Here is a 21,673-nt window from a genome sequence, read left to right on the forward strand (position 1 = left end):
ATGCATGTATATATTTCAGGAAAATATGTTATGTTTATTTATTAAATATATTTATTTCTAATATAAATTATGTGAATATAAATATAGACATGTAAATACATGTAAATATTTTCAAAATATATACATGCATGTGTGTGTATTTATATATACATAATAAATATACACAGAACACACACGCATATTATGCAAACAAAACTTTTATTTTGGATGCGATTAATCGCGATTAATCATTTGACAGCACTAATATATATACATTTTTAGTAGTTTTTATAAACTTTTATTTCAGCTATTTTAGCTACTTTAGTACATCAAGTAAATTAAATGATTAAAATGAGAAATGTTGCCTTGGAAACTAGCTGAAATTAAAAAAAATTTATTTTTATTTTCATTTAACATCTATAGTTTATTTTAAGTAATGTTTATTTTTTAAATTATGAAATTATTAAAATTAAATATTTTATTATATAATTTTTTATGCTTTTAGTTTACTAAAATAACCCTGTTACATTTCAGTCTGTTGTATTATAAAAAGCTTTATAATATAATTCTATAACAGCTCATTTATCATGCTTTTATGGTGTATTTTGCTCTGTCCCCATTTACCTTCACTATATTGAAACAAGTAACCAGGATAGTCTGGAAAAATATAGTTGTAGGGTTTGAAACAGCATGAGGGTGAGTAAATGAAGCCAGAATTTTCATTTTGGGATAAATTATTCCTTTAAAACTAGAAAGTGAATCAGGTGTCTTGAGATGTGCAGAGCATTGATTGTTGTATTTTTAACGCTGCTCTCGGTCTTTGGTGTGTCGACCACTCGCCTCGTGGCGCAGAGCGAATCGATCCACGCGCTCACGGACGACACGCTGGTTTCGGATCACACCGATCTCCAGTTTCTCGGCCTCGTTCCCAAACAGCGTCCACTGGTCCCTCTCGCGCAGCTCCTCACTGGACTCTCTCAGGACCTCCCTGGGGTCAAAGGTCAGAAATTGACTTGGTTGCAATATGCAATGGATTTGTAGTAAGTGTTCTATTTGGATTTTTTTTTTTTTTTTTTTTTTTAATGTTGTGAACTGGAGAGGATTTAATTTTTTTCCGAAAACCCTGGTGTTGTTTGGTCATTTTAGATCGAAAAAAAAAAAAAAATTTAAAAATTTAAAAAATCGCTACTTCATCGGAATGGTACGAAATTCGATGACTTATATGGTAGTAGGTATGAGACCACAAAAAAAAAAAAAAAAAAAGAAAAAAAAAAAAAAAGACATTGTCTTTGAGAATGCCTAAATATGTATCCAAATCCACAACTTAAAAAAATACAAATTCATGTCTAAAAACAACTAGAGCATTTATAAGACATTTATATAGATCTATATAGGAATCTAGTGGCTAAACCATAGAATTACAAAAGTTTTTCTTTTTTACTCCAACCAGATGTTATCCAATCTGACTTCAATAATTGGATTTTAAAGGCATTGTCTCTATTTTAATATGAAATGCTGCCGTAATTGAAAAGTAATAGAAAATATTTGAAAGAAAGTTTTTTGTATTATTTTCAATGGGAAAAATTGATCATAATTATTGCATAAATATTAAATAGTGCCATGAAATTCTCTCAAAATACAAAATAAAAAAGACAAAAATTTTTGAACAAAAATATATTACACTGATTTTACTGAAAATAAAAAAAAGTTACATTTCCGGTCACTTTTGACCACGAACAACACAAGTGAACAATACCAGAGGGTTAATGTTATCGCACTGGACTGAAACTTACTGACTTTGCTCAAACATTGCATAACAACTTCCCAAAATATTTTTTGGATAATTTTTGTACTTTTAGATTTTTTTCCCAACTTGTGGTGTTCCTGGTCATTACAAAAAAATAGCTTAAAATTTGCTTGTTATGCTATATTATCACCAAATATTGCAAAACAAGAGCTTTAAAAGCAATTTTTTTTTGCAGGCCGGTCATTTTTGACCAAAAACACCACAAGTGTGACTTTGTGCCATTTTAACTACTTTATTTACTTAAACTACTTGTGTTCTTTTAATTAAGAAGCATTTGTTTTTCTTTTAGAACTGATTGACCGTAGGCCTCGTTGTTTTGAGCTCAAGCACCTCGGTTTTTAAATGAAAAAAGCATTTGTAGACCATTTTGGAAATATTAAATAAAGCATGAATAAATGCCACACTGTGTGCATTAATGTTTAACCAGGAAATTTGTTTTTAAATGCTTTTATTTTGTGCAAAATGGCACAAAGTTACACTTGTGGGTTTCCTGGCAAAATGACCAGCCTACGATTACAAAGAAGCACAAAACTTGTCCTAATTGAAAGAAAACAACTGACAAAAAGATTGAATCCAATATTTATGACCAGAAACACAAGCTGTACTTTATGCCATTTTGTCCAAAATAAAAGCATTTCAAGCCAAACTTCCCGGTTAAACATTAAAACACACAGTGCGCTTTTAAAATATTTGATTTAATATTGACAAAAATTAATCCACAAATAATGTTTTTTTCACTCATGAAGTGCATGAGCTCAGATCAGTAAGGCCTACGATCAAAATTTTTTAAAAAGAAACACAAAACCTATGCTAACTGAAAGAAAACAAGCTGACAAAAAGACTGAATCCAAACTTTTTGACCAGAAAGTTGTACTTTATGCCATTTTGTTCAAAATAAAAGATTTAGTGATAGTGATTTACAAGCAACCTTTCAGACAGGGATCAACATAGGTTTTCAGCACAGCACAAAAGTTGAACTTTCCCTGAAGTCAGAATTCATTTCACCGATCGGCCGTCACATCAGCGCTTTGGAGGAGATCAGCAGAAATGCCAGTTATCCTCGGGTCGATATCAGGTGATTTTAAACACCTGAGTGCAATTAGAAGTTGTCTTTTTTGGCTTTGACACTTTGCAGTTTTGTTTTAGTGAAGCGGCGCTGCCAGACGGATGAGTGCAGAGACTCAGATGAATGCATTTATGTCTAAAAATTAAGCCTGAAACACAGAGAGATGTGAAAAACACCACAATGGTCCAACTTATTTACACATGAATGTGAAAAGGATTAATCAAGAGACTGAAAACACGGCTGCAGAGACGACGTTCCCTTTCATTTCTGCTCTTTTGTTATTTCTATTCAGCCGATCATTATGTAATCCTAATTAAAGCTGAAATTTTTAGGATTTTGTGCACCAATATTTCAGTGCACTCTTTCTGTGACTAATCAAGTGTATGTAAATGAGCGTCACTGATCATGTGACAGTCAGATTTTCTTCTGTTGAAGTTCGAGATGCTTTATGGATAATCAGGTTTTGTTCATGCAGCTCCAGTGCTGCTGGCATTAATGCAAAAAAAAAAAAGGCACAAATGGTTTATCTGATAATATAAAATGATATATTAAAATACATGAAAATTACATATTAAAAAATGATGCAAAATCAAAAAAAGCATTTCAAACAGTAGACTTCTGGACCGCTCTGTATATCAGTGTTGTTATTGTTAACCAAAACAAAAACTAATAATTAAAATAAAGCTGAAATTAAACAAACAAACAAACAAACAAACAAATAAACTGAAACTTAAAAACTTTGAAATGAAAATTGCAAATTAGAAATGTTTACTTGCCAACTCACTCAAATAAAATAAGTTGAAATTCAAGTACTAAACTTACTAAAACTGAAAAAAAAAAAAAAATGAATGAAAGCTAAATAGAAGTATAAGAAAAGCTAATAAAATGAAAAAAGCTAAAGGGCATGCATGTTTTATTTTTATTTGTTATCAAAACAAAAGATACATATCTCTAATAAGATTAATATATATATATATATATATATATATATATACACACACACACACACACACACAATTTACAACAAAAATAAGAGCAAACGAGAGATAAATAAATACAAAAATTAGTTAATGAGATAAATAAATATACAACAAATATGAGTGAAAACCAGAGAGAAAAATAAAAAAAAATGTTGTCTGAAAGAGACATATCTTTATATTAATACAAGATAAAAACAATATGTATATAATAATAAATAAATACATTTAAATGAAAATAAGAGAAAACAAGAGAAAATAATTATATAGTTTGACAGATACATATCTTTAAATAAATAAATAATTTACAAGACAAACAAGAGAAAGCAAGAGGGATGATCCTATTGTCTGACACATATATTTATATTAATTAATTAATTAGTTAATTAATTTACAACAAAAAAAGAGAAAGCCAGAGAAAAATAATTCTACTGTCTGAAAGATACAATTCTTGATAAATAAATAAATGACAAAAATAAAAAGTGAGAAAACAACAATTCTATTAAATTTGAAAATGAAATTTTTTATATTTTGTGCCAAGTAGCGTTTATTTTATTTTAAATGAAATATTTTTTTAAAGGTTTGGTTTTGTTTTTAAAGGTTTTAGTTTACTATAATAACCCTGCTATATTTCAGTCTGTTTCTCACACAACGCTATAATAAAAAGCTTTAAAATCTAGCCTAACACAGGTTATATGGACTAATGTATAAATATAATATTAACTAACTAAATCAATTTTTTAAAGATTTCTCGTAGCTTCAGTTTTATAGTTCAGTCACTGGATGGACTGATGTCTAGTTTTCTGTCTGTGCAGGATCATCGGACGCCGCGACATGACCTGAAGTCTGACGCAGGTGACTCACTTTGATTAGATCCCGCTCTTCCTTCATCTCAAACCCTTCACTGACCTTCAGTCTCTTCCGCTTTACATTTGTGACCCTGGAGCACAGAAGCAGTCATAAGTAGCACAAGTATATTTGTAGCAGTAGCCAGCAATACATTAATGATCGCTTTTTCTTTTATGCCAAAAACCATTAGGATACTAAGATCATGTTCAATGAAGATATTTTGTAAATTTCAAACCGTAAATATATAAAAACTTAATTTTTGATTAGTAATATGCATTGCACAGAACTACATTTGAACAACTTTAAAGGTGATTTTCTCAATATTTAGATTTTTTTGCACCCTCAGATTCCAGATTTTCAAATAGTTGTATCTCAGCTAAATATTGTCCGATCCTAACAAACCATACATCAATGGAAAGCTCATTTATTCAGCTTTCAGATGATGCATAAATCTCAATTTCAAATCAAATTGACTCTTATGACTGGTTTTGTGGTCCAGGGTCACATATCAGAAAGCATTTCGCAGTGTTCTGTGTTTCTTCTGCTGCTGAACAGAAACACTCAGACGAGGATATTATTTAACATGAGACGGAGCGTGACACTACTTCATATGAGCAAGATGTCTCTCATCTCACCTTCACTTAAACACAAAAGCACAGCGAGACTCCGCTCGACCTTCATTCTGGTCCTGACAGGCTTTATCACTCATCCTCACATCATCCGGCCTGCGTTTGAGGCTTGATTTACTGAAGTGACCTTTCTCAGCGGTTTTGCCGTGCCGTAACCTCCGCCGGAGGAGCATGACCGGGTTCTGAACAGGATTACCAGCCTCCAAACTAAAGCGGCTGCCGGCGCGCTGTCAATTGCAGGTAAACCTGTTAAGCGTGAGGGGTGAACACAGCAGACGTGCCCTTCCCATAATGCTAAGCAGCGCAGAGAGAAGAGAAAAACTGAAGGTCTGAAGGTAAAATGAAAGAGCTGCTTTCGTTCGTTCAACAATATTTCAAACCTGTCAAGAACAGGTTCAGGTCATATTTCACAGCAAAATCAAATGGGAATGAATGATTAAATAAATAAATAAACAAACAAACATACTACCAATTTTTGTCTTTTACTTCTTGCATTAACCTATTTTTTTCCTCATAAATGATAAATGGAAAAAATGGAAAAAAAAACAAATAAAAATAAATAAATAATGCCATTTTAGATAAATGCTTTAGATAATACTTTGAAACTGAGAACATGTTCATGTTTTACCCCAAAATCAAATGGAAAAAAACAACTAACTAACTAATTAAATTAATTAATAAAGGATGAAAATGTTTCAGATGATACTTTGATATTATTAAGAACATTTTCAGGTCAAATTTTAAAAATAAACAAACAAACAAACACACTAAACCATTTTACTGTGTTTTACCTCTTGCATTAAACTTATATATATATTGCATTGTGAAAATAAATACATTAAAAAGCTGAAAGTATTTTTATTTTTGAAATGTTTTAGATAATACATTGAAATTGAGAACATGTTCAAAAATGAAAAAACAGAACTACCAAACCTTTTTCACAAACTAAATTAATTAATTAATTAATTAATACAGGCTGAAAATGTTTTAGATAATACTTTGATAAGAACCCAGACCAATTTCTCCTTACAGGAAAATTATGGGGCATATAAAACAGACCAAATGGACCACTTATAACATGTTTCTGCAGTTGTTTTTGAAATACAACCCCTCCTTGTGAAAGATCTGTAATGTGACATATATATATATATATATATATATGACATTGGGCAAATTAATTGAGCAGCTCATTACCATTTTTACCATTTTTCTTAATGTGACAAATACGTCACATCAAAATTCCACCAACTTTTATAAGATTAAGAGCCCGATGTGACACGTGTCACCACGATATCTTCGTAACTTGTTTTATATCAATTTGCTCAAGAAACGTATTAAAATCAGGTTAAGAGTAATCTAGGATATTATTAAAACATTAGAATTGTTGCATGGGTTGAAACATACCTTTAGTAACAAAAACAAGCGTTTTAAAAATTGCTGACACTGTAACGTGTGCTAACCAGACAGGACACCATTTTGGAAATGTTGCCATGGCAACAACAAAAAAAAATGCACAAATTGTCACATGACTGAACCTGGGTGTTCATTATATGTCACTTAGGGACTTCTTGAGCTGAAAGTGAGGGATAATGCTTTAAAAAGAGCTTTCCAGTGTTTACAGTTTTTCACATTTGCTGAGACACTAAACCCCATTCTCTGAACCAAATTCTCAAAAGCCCCTAGACCAGTTTGTCAAATAAATCACTCTTTCGGCAAAACCTTAAACAAGTTGAGGCAGTTTAACGGACACTGATTGCAGATCTCATGCACTCTTCTTGCAAAACTCTAAACACGTTCTCACACTAAAACACGATTTGCACTGTGATGAACTCATCATGCAAAACCTTAAACACAAGAAAGCAAAAGTTACGCACAACTGTAACACAGTTTACACACAATGATTCAAAACTGTTTCTAAATATGCGAATATACAAAATATAAGCCTGAGAGGCATGATTCTCTATGTGACACACAACAATCTAACAGGAAGTATCTTGATTTCCTTTTTCAAACACAACCAATCAGAATGCCACACTAATACACACACTAATAACTCCTTACATGTGCTTACAGTTTTTTTCAACTGCTTACACAAATTTTCAAAACTTTACACACAAATCCAAAAACTGCACACACAAAATGCAAAATGCCTCACATCTCTTGCAAAATGAAGCACAGCATTCAAAATATCACAAACAGATCTCAAAAGCAAACATTTGTCTTACGTTGCAAACACTTTCGCCAAAATATTGTATTTTTGGATATATCATATACACACAGTTATTCAAAACATAAAGCTCTTCTTTCATGAGCTCCTGTGTACATTTCTGTACAAGATTGAAAGTAATTGGCAGAGAGATTCCATGAAAAATTCATGGTAAACATGAACGCAAGATTGAAAACAAACTTTTTTTTTTTTAAACTGTAAGCATTCGTGGTTCTGAATACAGTATCACGCAGTAAGAAAGAAAGGAAATACATTGTTTGCATCCATTGTTCAAAACCTACAGTTTTTCTTCGTCACTTTGGTGCATTTCTCGAATTATCCTTACTGTAATACTGGCAAAGAAGTGTGCATTTCTCAAAACAATCTGTGCAAACAGCACCACACACAATGGATTACCTGCGAAAGCCTATCACTTACTCAAAATCTTTAGTTCGTCTCTCAAAAGTAAGTATTTATGTCAATGAATATAGTGCCATCAGAACAAAAAGTCCTTGAGTCATTGTTCACAAACAAGATCGTCAAATTGCTTAGTCATGTTGTCAAAACACTGCGCTCTGTTAGTATTACCTGATGAAAACTATGGCAACAGTTTAGATGACGGTTACTGTACTGAAATGCAGAAGGCTGCACTTCTTATGTATGCCATATATCCATTTCAAAAGTACAAATTTACACATTACTGTATGTGTGATATTGATTGAAAGAGACTGGATCGAATTCACAGTTACACTTTTACTAGCGGTCTGACTTGCACAGAGGACTATACATTTTGAGCAACATGACATTAGCAGCTGATAATGTAGGAAACCACAGACAAACTCACATGAATGAACCAAAGCAATCACAACTTGTTCAAAAGAATGAGAAACTGCTTTCATGATGTGCACAAGTGACTCGATGATGTGGAGGATTTTGAGAATTTCATTTTTGATCTGAGAAATGCATCAAAGCGACGAAGCAAGAAAAACTGTATAACTTGACCTGTGGCCTATTGTAAAGCCTTGATTGGTTGGTGTTAAATAAAGCAGTGAGTGTTTGTGCGTGTGAGGAGTTAGTGTGAAGCACTGATGAATTAGTGCGGCGTTTTAAATGATTGTGTTTGAAAAAGGAAATCAAGATACTTCCTGTTAGATTTGTGTGTGTTACATCGAGAATTGTGTGTTGTGTTTTGCAAAAAGTGTTTTCTGAAATTGAAAACTGAGTCAAATTGCGAGAATTAGTGTAAGGTTTTGCAGATCTGGTGTGTGCTTCTGCTGTTTGAGTGTCAGCTTTCAGAAATTGTGTGACAAATAAAGATTTTATGTGTAAGCCAACCAATAAACACACATCTACCCAACGACACATGCTTGATGTGTTACTTTTCTTCTGTACTGTGTAATACTGTATTCACAACCACAAATGCTTACAGTAAAAAAAGTTTGGTTTCAGTCTTGCTTTCATGTTTAATGTGAATTTTTCATCTCTCTGCCGATTACTTTCAGTCTTGAACAGAAATGTACACAGCAGCTGATGAAAGAAGAGCTTTAGGTTTTGAATAACTGTGTGAGATATGTCCAAAAATGTAATATTATGGCGAAGGTGTTTGCAACGTAAGACAAATGTTTGCTTTTGAGATGCGTTTGTGATATTTTGAATGCTGTGCTTCATTTTGCAAGAGATGTGAGCATTTTGCATTTTGTGCGTGCAATTCTTGGATTTGTGTGTAAAGTTTTGAATAAAAGAGGCAAAGTTTTGAAAATAGTTATATATATATATATATATATATATATATATATGTGTGTGTGTGTGTGTGTATTGTTTTTTTCCCCCCATTTTTGAGAGTAAAGTTTTTTTTTTTAGGTGTGATTTATTTTGTGTGTGTGTGTGTGTGTGTGTGTGTGTGTGTTTTATTGCAAAATATTTTGATTTTGGGTACAAGTGAAATGGTTTTGAGGCGATTGTTTGATTTTGCCAGAAGAGTCAGGGGTTCTGTGAATTTAGTTTGAAGATTTGGATTTGTGTTTAAGGTTTTGAGAAAATGTGTGTTTTAGAAATTCAGAAAAACTGTAAAAACATTTTCAGGTCAAGTTTTACCCCAAAATCAAATGGGGAAAAATAAACAAACAACCATTTTACTGTTTTACTTCTTGCATTAAATTTATATATATATATATATAAGATGAAAATATTTTCTTATTTTTCATGTCATATTATGTTACCTCAAAATCAAATGGATGAATAACTAAATATTTGGTAACACTTTACAATAAGGTGTCATTTGTTAACATTAGTTAATGTATTAACTAACATGAACAAACAATGATCAATACATTTATTACACTATTTATTCATCTTTGTTAATGCTAGTTAATAAAAAATGCAGTTTTGTGCTTTGTGATTTGGTTTTTATGATCATTAAACACTTCTTCCTCCCAAAATTGACTGTAACGCATCCAGACATATCGCTTTCGAGTTACATTTTAATCATATAATTTAAATTTAGCACAATAACTTATAAAATAATATACCACATTGTTGTTATACCATAACAAATGATATTATTATACCATAAATACTTTACAATGTAAATAAAATATTGTTTTGTGCATTGCAGTAATGAGAATTTAATGATTTTGACCTAGACAGTTTTTTTTTTTTTTTTTTTTTTAAGATTTATTCATATTTTGACTTACTGTATATTCCAGAACATCCACTTTTATATTTTTGGAAATTTTTGAAATATAATACCCAGCCTTAGGCATTTAGCACTGATGTTTTAGGAGCTGATGTATTTTCCCTAAAGATGTGCAAAGTTTTGAGTGCTTGCTGCTGTTCTTTTCCTGCAGGTTTTTTCTTGCTGGATGAATTTGCATGTGTCCTATTTTTAATGCAATGAAACCCAAAACTGTGTTTATGTTTCAGTGTTTATTTCTGATGTAAATCTCCAGCTGAAAGTTTGAGAGATTTTGATGCAATGAGTTGATGTGATGTGAAACACAACGGCGCCGCTTATAAAAACAGTTTGACATGTAAATCATATCTTAACCTGCTGTGTCCTGACCACATCTGTGACTCCATCATATTATATTTAAACCTTTCAGATGTTCAGCAGGACAGCTTTGACCCTCACAAGAGTTTAAAAAAGCAAAGCCATAAAACAATAATGTCAGCTCGTTACCAAAGACATGTTCACAATGCGTGTGTTATTGTTATGTGTGTGTGTGAGTGTGAACTTGTTTATGCTACATAGTGAGGACCAAATGTCCCCACAAGGATAGTAAAACATGAACTTTTTGACATTGTGGGGACCAACCTGGGTTCTCCACGAGGGGAAAACATGATTAAAAATAGTAAATGATGTTTATCTGAAAGTGTAAGAATGCAAACAGGTTTTCTGTAAGGGGTAGGTTTAGGGTTAGGGGATAGAAAATATCATTTGGTCAGTATAAAAGTAATACAATTCTATGGAAAGTCCCCACAATTCACAGAAACAAACGTGTGTGTGTGTGTGTGTGAGTGTGTGTGAGTATGAGTGTGTGTGTGTGCGTGTGCGTGTGTGTGTATGTGTGTGCGTGTGTGTGTGTGAGTGAGTATGTGTGTTTGTGAGTGTGTGTGAGTATGTGTGTGTTTGTGTGTGTGTGTGTGTGTGTGAGTGAGTGTGCGTATGTGAGTGTGAGTGAGTATGTGTGTTTGTGAGTGTGTGTTTGTGTGTGCGTGTGTGTGTGTGTGTGTGTGTGAGCATGTGTGTGTGTGCGTGTGTGTGAGTATGTGTGTTTGTGAGTGTGTGTGTGTGTGTATGTGCGTGTTTGTGAGTATATGTGTGTGTGTTGTGTGTGTGTGTGTGTGTGTGTGCGTGAGTGAGTGTGCGTGTGAGTGAGTATGTGTGTGTTTGTGAGTGTGTGTTTGTGTGTGTGTGTGTGTGTGTGCGTGTGTGTGAGTATGCGTGTTTGTGAGTGTGTGTGAGTATGTGTGTGTTTGTGTGTGTGTGAGCATGTGTGTGTGTGTGTGTGTGTGTGTGTGTGTGAGAGTGTGTGTGTGTGTGTGTGTGTGTGAGTGAGTGTGTGTGAGCATGTGTGTGTGTGTGTGTGTGTGTGTGTGTGAGAGTGTGTGAGTGTGTGAGAGTGTGTGTGAGTGTGCGCGTTTTTGTGAAAAGTCAGGACATAGATGTGTATAATGACAAAGGCATGACAGGTATTACAAGGTGAAGGTGACATCTCAGGACATTGACCCATGTCCCCACTTTTCAAAACGCTTATAAATCATACAGAGTGAGGTTTTTTTGGGGGAAAGCTGAAATGCACAGTCTCCTGTAAGGGGTAGGTTTAGGTGTAGGGTTGGTGTACGGCAATAGCATATACAGTAAGTACACTATAAAAACCATTACGCCTATGGGATGTCCCCACTTTTCACAAAAACGAACATGTGTGTGTGTGTGTGTGTGAGTGAGTGTGTGTGAGCGTGTGTGTGTGTGTGTGAGTGAGTATGAGTGTGTGTGTTTGTGTGTGTATGTGAGTGAGTGTGTCAGTACCATGTCCGGTGGCGTGGGAACTTGGGTCCGGTCAGGATCTCCTTCACAGACATGACGTTACCGGGAATGATGGGATAGTATTCGCTCAGAGAAGCCGTTTCATCACTGATCAAACACAAAGATAAAAACACTCGTCACGCTCATGACTGAAGCTGTTCTGATGAGCATCCACAGGTCATGAATGAATATTCACAGTATACTTTCAACTAACATTTTACTGTGTTTCACTTCTTGCATTAAACATGTTTAAACAACCAAACAAAGAAATAAATAAATAAAGTTAGATAATATTTTGACAACATTATCAAGAACTTGTTCAGGTCACATACCGCCAAAATCGATTGGAATCAATGAAGGAAGGAAAGAAGGAACAAATGAACGATGAATAATTAAATAATTTTGCTTAAAGAAATTCAAGCCATACTTAAAAAAAAAATAAAAAATAAAATCTATTGCTATTTTTTCATTGTGAGGATAAACAAATAGGCTGAAAATATTTTAGATAATATTTAGAATACATTTTGCTTAAAGAAAAAAACTATTACTATTTTTTAAATTGTGAAAATCAAGAAAGAAAGAAAGAAAAAGAAAGAAAGAAATATAACTTAATTTCTGAATTTAATTTTAACTTTTATTGACATAGAAAAGAGTTATTTTAAATCCTAGTAATATTTCACAATTTCACAGTTTTTACTGTATTTTTGATCAAATAAATGCAGCCTTGGTGAGCAAAAGAGACTTCTTCCAAAAGAATCTTACTGACCCTAAACTTTTGAACAGTATATTTGTCTTAAGTAATATTGTCCTTTTTTAAAACAGCAAAACACATTTGAATACATTAGTCTTAAATACACAAACAAACAAACAAACAAATAAATAAATAAATAATAAACCTACTGTACCAATGAGTAATGCAAAAAATGTTTTTGCCACAAAATAAACATTTTTTTTTTTGCATTGTGACAATAAATAAATCAAAAGGCAGAAAATATTTTAGGTAATAGTTTGATATTATTAAGAACACGCTCAGGTAATATTTCACCCCAAAATGCAAATAAAATGAATTAATCGAATAAAATATTTTGCTATATTTTAAAAAAAACTTTTTTCTTTTTTCACTTTTTTACATGTCATTTTACATAATTGGATTTTACCAAGAACATGTTCCTGTTATTTCACCCCAAAATCAAAGAAAAGTCATTGTGGTTTATGCTGTAATTCTGTAATTCAGTGAACAGTAGTGGGCGCTGTGAGCACAAATCACACATCGAGCTCTGACAGTGTGAATACTGAGATGACTGAATATCTCTGTAGAATATAGATTAAAGTGTGACTGATATGGGAGGTTACAGTATGTACAGTCTTTACACTAAATGCCGAATCCTTCACACCTCAACTTCCTTCAGATAGCATATTTCATGCACAATTCTTTCGTTTTATGCAGCAGCAAATGTGTAAATAATGTAACTCTACATTGCAATTGAACCTGTTAGCTGCTGTAACATGTTTAAAGCAGCATCACTGAGACGGAGAGGAGAGAAAAGCGAGAGACAGATGGAGTGAAAGAGAGAGTTTCTGACAGAAAGCTATTTGCACTGATGTGCTGTCTGTCAGTCAGTCGCACTGAAAGCTCTGCATCTGTTACAAACAACATTCACAACCTCACAGAGATTTTCTACACTATTATACTACTATTATACTATCTACTCCATTTAGTTAAACATCACTATTGCTGTTACTCATACTCAAGGTTATATTCAGAAGATGCACACAAATCTAGTCCTGTTTTATATCTAGTCTAGTCCTTAATTTAATTTTATATTTATCTTACTTTTTAAATTTACATTTTTATATGCAATGTAATTTAATTTCATTTTACTGAAAGGTTAGGAATATATTTGTGTTCAGGAAATGTACAAATGTAGTCCTTTTGTTTTTTATTTTATTTTTAATTATTTTATTTTAAAAATTTAGATTCATTTAATTTTATATGTATATTTAAATTGAATATGAAATTTAAATAATTTAATGTTTAATTTAATTTAATCATATTTTATATTTATTATTTTATTTTATAATTAAATGTATTTAATTTTATATTTATTTTTAATTTTACTTTTAAAATTTAATTACATTTTTACATTTAATTTAATTAAATTTTACCGAAGGTTAGGATTATATTTGTGCTCAGAAAATGCACAAATCTAGTCCTATTGTATTGTATTGTATTGTATTTTATTTTATTTGTAATTTAATTTAATTTAATTTAATTATTTAATTTAATTTAATTTAATTTAATTTAATTTAATTTAATTTAATTTAATTTAATTTAATTTAATTTAATTTAATTTAATTTAATTTAATTTAATTTAATTTAATTTAACCGAAAGATTTGGAATATATATGTGTTATAAAATAAATCTAGTTCTATTTTTATTAATTATTTATTTGTAATTAAATAGAATTAATCTTTATTATTTGTTTATTTTAAAATGCAGATTTATCTAATTTTATATGTATATTTAAATTTAATAAACAATTTAAATAATTTTATTTTTAATTTAATTTAATTTAATTTAACCAAAAGATTTGGAGTATATTTGTGTTCAGAAAATGTTTCTCAACACCATTCTCCAATGTAATTAATATTACTGTCTATATTTTCACGTTCTATTTTCAAATGTAAATCCGAACAGGTGTGAATGTCAGCCGTTCTCATCTAGTTTTGTACATCTATGTTTGCGCCTGTAACTCTGCGAGGGTTTAACGGGGATCCTGTTTAACGGCCTGGATTCAGTCTTCACTGCATATTCCACTGTCAGCTGATGGACACAGACAGACTCTGATTATCAGACAAGATGAGATCTACACTGATGCATCAGCTCAGAGTCCCGCTTCAGACCGCTTTAAAAGCCATTTTGACTTTCAGGTGTTTTACGTAAGCCAGGATTACATCACTGTACATTTACAACGTAATACACACTACTGATCAAAAGCAGAAATTAATACTTTTATTCAGTAAGAATGCATTAAACTGATCAAAAGTGACAGTAAAGACGTATAATATAACAAAATGTTTAATTTTCAAATAAATGCTGTTCTTTTGAACTTTCTATTCATCTGTGAATCCTGAAAAATAAAATGTATCACGGTTTCCACGAAAAATATGAAGCAGTACAACCTTTTTCAACATTGATAATAATCAGAAATGTTTCTTGAGCAGCAAATCAGCATATTAGAATGATTTCTGAAGGATCATGTGACACTGAAGACTGCAGTAATGATGCTGAAAATACAGCTTTGAATTACAGCAATCATCAAATTTTAAAATTTTAATAACATTTCACAATTTTACTGTTTTCACTGTATTTTTGATCAAATAAATGCAGCCTTGGTGAGCAAAAGAGACTTCTTTTGAAATCTTACCGACTCTAAACTTTTGAAAGGTGTGTTTGTCTTTCTTAAGTAACATTGTCCTGTTTTAAAACAGCAAAACACATATGAATGCATCAGTAATAAAAAGTAAATAAATAAATAATAAACCCACTGTACCAATGAGTAATGCAAAAAATGGCTTTGCCACAAAAATGATTCATTATTATTATTATTTTTAGTTTACCACAGTTTTTCTTATTATTCTTTTTACTGGCTTGATATATCTGTTCATTTCATGATTTTTGATGATTTTGCTTGATTTAAGAGTGATTTGCTTGTTTCAAGTTTCTTTATAATGAGATGCATTCAATCTAAATAAAGTGAACCTATTTGGCAATTTCATGTCTTGTTTCATACTTCTCTCTAATAAACTGGCTAAATGAGCAGTAGCCTATATTGTCTCTCAGGTTTTATATCTAAATTTCAAAAGGTGAAAAGTACACAAAATGAGTAAAAAGTCAATATTCACACAATTTTTCAACGAAATGATCAGTTTTCTTCGATTCTTTAATTAACACGCATCAGCACGGACAGCTGAGAATTTCCACTGATATTTATGAGACTTTTGTGGTGTTTATGTGCGCTCATCTCAAAAATACAATCATCTCAATGGGAATGCAGAAACAGATTCACACATTAGTGCGTGTTTAGTCTCTCAGATTGAGGTTCATCTGTGTTACTAAAGTCCATCCCGTTCTCAGAGGAACATGTGCGACTGACACAATGACGAAAGCAGAAGTTGATCTGTATGTTTGCGGATCTAAATGCGTCCTGACAAGCCAACAAAAAAGAAAAGAGGGAAGCGATTGCTAATAATTGTGTAACACGAGCTTGAGTGAAGAATGGCGATGCGTGAGATTCATTTAACAAACAAACACTGTCGGTTTTCACTTTGACTGTCAAATCAGCCAGAAGAGAAGTTCAAGTAACTGAAACTCACCAGCTTTGGCAACAATATTATTGTATTATTGCATGAACTGTAAACAAGGCTTTTTGTCAGTTAACGGCCCGTGTGACGTGAACAAATTTCTATTATTTCTGTTATGTTGCTGATACTCTATAAACATTTTTTTCACAGTGTGGGAATCTCATGAAAGCGTCAGTCCAGGACACATTTGAGGCCAAAAGTTCTGTTATACACTAACAGTCAAAAGTATTGTGCTCACCGAGGCTGCATTTATTTGTTAAAAAAATACATTGAAATACAGCAAAATTGTGAAATATTATTACAATTTAAAATAACTGTATTCTGTGTGAATATATGTTAAAATGTAATTTATTCCTGTGATGCGCAGCTGTATTTTCAGCATCATTACTCCAGTTTTCAGTGTCACATGATCTTCAGAAATCATTCTAATATGCTGATTTGCTGCTCAAGAAACATTTCTGATTATCATCAATGTTGAAAACAGTTGCGCTGTATATTTTTGTGGAAACTGTGATACATTTTATTTTTCAGGATTCACAGATGAAGCAAAAGAACAAGAGAACAGTATTTGTTTGAAATAGAAATCTTTTGAAATCTTACATTATAAATGTCTTTACTGTCACTTTTGATCAATTTAATGCATCCTTGATGAATAAAAGTAAGAACTTGTTTAAATCAGCATATTAGAAAGATTTCTGAAGGATCATGTGACACTGAAGACTGCAGTAATGATGCTGAAAATTCAGCTGCTCATCACAGAAATAAATTACATTTTAAAACATATTCAATTAGAAAACAGTTATTTTAAACTGTAATAATATTTACGAATTTTACTGTGTTTTTAAAAAAGAATCAAATACATGCAGCCTTGGTGAGCAGAAGAGACTTCTTTCATAAACCTTAAAAAGCCTTAATTACTCTAGCCTTTTGACAGGCACTATACTGTATTAGAATGTGCATTTTTAACATGATAAATTAAGCACAAGGCACAAACAATAGAGCAATGATGCATGATTGTCCTGGCCAGGTTTTGAGGAGCTTGTGTGTCTATTGTTATAAACCTGGCCTTGAGCGCTGCCGCTGTTCAGCTGGGAATGAGCTCAGAATAACTGCAGCACATGTCCTGAATGTCAGGCAGAAACAGCTGCTTCCCCATCAGTAATTGTCATGATCCCGAACATGTGCCACACTAATCAATCACTGTTATTCATTAAAGGAGCAGCGCAAACGAACATTTTAGCATATAAAGTCATTTAATCGACACAATACACTCTTAAAAATAAAGGTGCTTCACGATGCCATAGAAGAAGCTTTTTGTCTGAATGGTTCCATAAAGAACCGTTAACATCTTTCACAAAAGGTTCTTTGTGGCGAAAGAAGGTTCTTCAGATTATAAAAAGGTAAGAAAGAGGTGGTTTGTGGAACCAAAAATGTTTTTTCTATGGCATCGCTGAAGAACCTTTATTTTTAAGGGCGTATGTTCTTATTTAGTTCTGTGATGCGGAAAAAAAGAAATAAAAAAGCTATATATAATATAAGAATTATTATATTATATTATATTATATTATATTATATTATATTATATTATATTATATTATATTATATTATATTATATTATATTATATTATATTATATTATATTATATTATATTACCTGTTTTAGGGACATTTTTATTAACTTATTTATATGTATTTATGTATATATTGCATTATGTTCATGAAAGTTTACTCCCAAATATGTATTACTTTGATGCAAAAAGAAATACAAAAAATATTAAATAAAATATATAATATAATATAATATAATATAATATAATATAATATAATATAATATAATATAATATAATATAATATAATATAATATAATATAATATAATATAATATAAACCTGTTTTAGGGCCATTTATTTACTGATTTATATTTATTTATTTTAAATTATGAAAGTATTTTAAACAACTAAACATTTTACTCCCAAATTTATATTATTTTGAGGCAAAAAAAGAGATAAAATATAAAAGGTAAAAGCTATATATAATATATATGTAAGAATTATATATAACAATGATCATATTGTATTATATTACATTATATTATACTTTTGTAGTGAATTTTCTGTCCTTCTTAAAGCTTGCTAACATAAGCCACTTCTACTGTAGGGGAGCTCAGACATTATGCATATTATATTTTTATGATTTTGTCATCCATATCTTTTGTGTTTCATGGAAGAAAGAAAATCCTACAGGTTAAAACGGCACAAGGATGAGTAAACACCAAAAACATGTTCATGTTCAAAACTCTTCAAGAGTTTCTTTCCTTTAGAAAGCCTCAGAAGAGCTGATCGGAGCTCGTGTGTTGACACAGCTGCTCTCTGATGGAGGCACAGCGGACTGAGCTTCACTAATTAATACTGCTAACTCAGCTGATGGTTTACACTGGTTTCCTGAAGCCGTGTGAATGCATTGGTGGCGTGTTTGAAGGGTCAGCGCGGCTCTACCTGGATTTGAACTTTCTCTTCTTGATCTGGGACGACATCTGCATGCCGTGAGACATCTGCTCCATCTGCTCCTCCTGCCAGCGCTCCGTTACTATTTTGGTAGCCATCGCAAAGCTCTCGGCAGCACCTGCATGGAGCAGAAGCACACAGCTGTCAGAAGGACAGAGAATCACAAACCATCACATCCACAACAGGACGAGTCACGGCCCATTTCCATCGCCTCTCCAAAAACAGACCTCAGAAATCATATTCATACAGTACACGTGCAATATGATGGACTGATGCAACATATTACAGTCTGCATGTGGACTTGTGAGACTCACAAAACCTGTCAAGAACATGACACATTTCACCCACAAATAAAAAGAAAGAAAGAAGATTTTGGATAAAAATGAAGTCTGTTTTAGGGCCAATCAGGGTTATTATTTTTAACAAAAAAAAAAAATTAAATTAAATATATAAAAATGTAAACTTTTATTTCAGGCAGTTGCAACAAACCAACCAACCAACCAACCAACAAAAGTTTTATATTTTAGAAATATTTTGCATAAAAATAAAGCCTCCTTAGGGCCATTCAGGGTTATTATCATTAACTAAAACAAAGCATGTATTATTTGTAATAAAAATAAACATCAACTGAAATAAACGGAAATTTTAAAAATATTATTTCAGGTAGTTGCCCATGGGAAAAAAAGTTTTTAATAAATAAATAAATAAATAGAAAGAAAGAAATATGTTTTATATATAAAAATTTTTTTTAATATACTGTATTTAAATATTAATATATTTAAATATTTGTATAATATTTTGCATAAATATGAGCCAATCAGAGTTATTATTCTTAACTAAAACTAAAACTAATACCATAAAAAAACATTATTAATAATTTATTTATATTAATATTTTATTAATAAAATAAATATTAACTAAAAATAAAGGGCCATTCAGTGTTGTTATCGTTAACTAAAGTTAAAATTAAACTACAGCTAAAACTAAAACCATAAAAATGTTTATTACTTGGAATAAAATAAACATTAACTGAAATAAAATTAAATATAAAACTTTATTTCAGCTAGTTACCAAGGTGTCAGTCCTCTGTCATGTGTTTCCCGCCCTCTTGTGTCCATATATGGTTTTTCCTGTTCTTGTTAAGTGTGATTATCAGTTAATTCTTGTCCAGCTGTGTTTGTCTAATTATCCTGTGTATTTATAGTCCTGTCTGTTCAGTTAGTGTTTGTCTGGTCTACTCGTTACGCCTGTGTGTCAGCCCTGCCTTGTCTACATTAAAGACTATTATTTTGAAGGTACTCCTCGTCTCCGTGTTCCTTGTTCCTTCCTGCTGTGTGCACCGTGACACAAGGAAACATTTCTTCATTTAATTTTTTTATTTAGTTTAAGCTGGTGTATTAAACACACACACACGTTTGTTTTTGTGAAATGTAGGGACTCTCCATAGGCGTAATGGTTTTTATACTGTACAAACTCTATGTGCTATTGTCCTACACCAACCCTTACAGGAAACTTTGTGCTATTTCAGATTTTCAATACACTCCATTCTGTGTGATTCATAAGACATAGGTGTCCTTGTAATACTTATGTCATACCCATGTCATTATACAAATTTATTTCCTCATTTGTCACAAAAATTCACACACACACACACACACACACAAACCTTTAACTTTAGTAATTAAAAATTAAAATAAGAATTTTATTTAGAAATTTATTCATATAAATTTATATTAAGAATATTACATTTTATAGAAATGTATATTACGAAATTTATAAAAAAAAACTAAACAAAAAAAAACAATAAAAAGTTATTGTATATCAATGATACTAAAATAACATTGGGCCCTTTATTTATTTGTTAATAAATGACTGAAATATAAATTAATTCATAAAAAATAAATACATCTCTTTTAAATGTAGCAATCTTTAAAGGAAACCCATTCTGTTTATTATTTTTCTTCATTTTTCTGTGTGAAATGTGACTTGGTCATGTTTTCATGAGTTTCATCCAAACACTACAGCAGGTGAGAGTCGAAAAGGTGAAGAGGGACACACATTGTGTCAGAATCCTGTTAAAAGTCCCTTTGTGCACTATTGTGAGAATAATAATTCATTAGTTGTGCGGCTGGATGTGGCGCGTGAGAGTCCCGCAGTCATAAATCATCCCTCGCCCATCCCAACAGAATCAGGTCGCGTTTGAAGGATGGCTTCGTTTACCCCAGACTCACAGCAACCACCTGCGTTACCATCAGAGCCCCTCCGCTTTAACCAGATTACATCTACAGCACAGCTCTCTGGACAACTTCCCTCTCAACCCCCATCACGAGTTTGTTTGAACATGGGGACCAAAGGTTGCTCTGCAGCATATTAAAACTGATCTGTCATCAGCTGAGAGAGAGAGAGAGACAGAGGGAGAGAGATGGCATATAGGCCAGTGGCTCTCTCAATGAAAACAGACTGTTCAGAGAAACAAGATTGCAGAAAAACACTCTGGAGGTGATGGATGAACAGAGTCATGAGAAATAACTTCATGAACGCCAAACGGCAGGATTTTCATCTTGACTCTTGGAGTTAAAGGGTTTGTTAGAATAACCTAAACCTGAGCGTGCAATTTATATTATTACTTGGTACAAAATATACATTAAATGAAATTAAATGAAATATAAAACTATAACTTTATTTCAGGTAAAATTTTTAAATTAAAATTAAAACAAAAAATAAAAAATAAAAATGAATTTCATCATTAAAATAAAACATTTTCATA

The 21,673-nt window shown here is 31.8% G+C and overlaps 1 protein-coding gene across 1 annotated transcript in view; it reads right to left on the bottom strand.

Moving 5' to 3' along the window:
- Positions 1 to 19,053, bottom strand: part of myom3 (myomesin 3) — a 58,495-nt gene extending 39,442 nt beyond the window's left edge. Inside the window, exons 1-3 of the mRNA XM_058745664.1 lie at positions 18,898 to 19,053; positions 12,042 to 12,146; positions 820 to 967 (exon numbers count right to left, since the gene is read on the bottom strand). Of these exons, the coding sequence (XP_058601647.1) occupies positions 820 to 967; positions 12,042 to 12,146; positions 18,898 to 19,004 (360 nt within the window). The 5' untranslated portion in view covers positions 19,005 to 19,053. The remainder of the gene's footprint in view (positions 1 to 819; positions 968 to 12,041; positions 12,147 to 18,897) is intronic.
- Between the last annotated feature and the right edge of the window lie 2,620 nt (positions 19,054 to 21,673).

Source organism: Onychostoma macrolepis, chromosome 16 (genome assembly GCF_012432095.1).
Source record: "Onychostoma macrolepis isolate SWU-2019 chromosome 16, ASM1243209v1, whole genome shotgun sequence".
In the NCBI taxonomy this organism is placed as follows: Eukaryota; Metazoa; Chordata; class Actinopteri; order Cypriniformes; family Cyprinidae; genus Onychostoma; species Onychostoma macrolepis.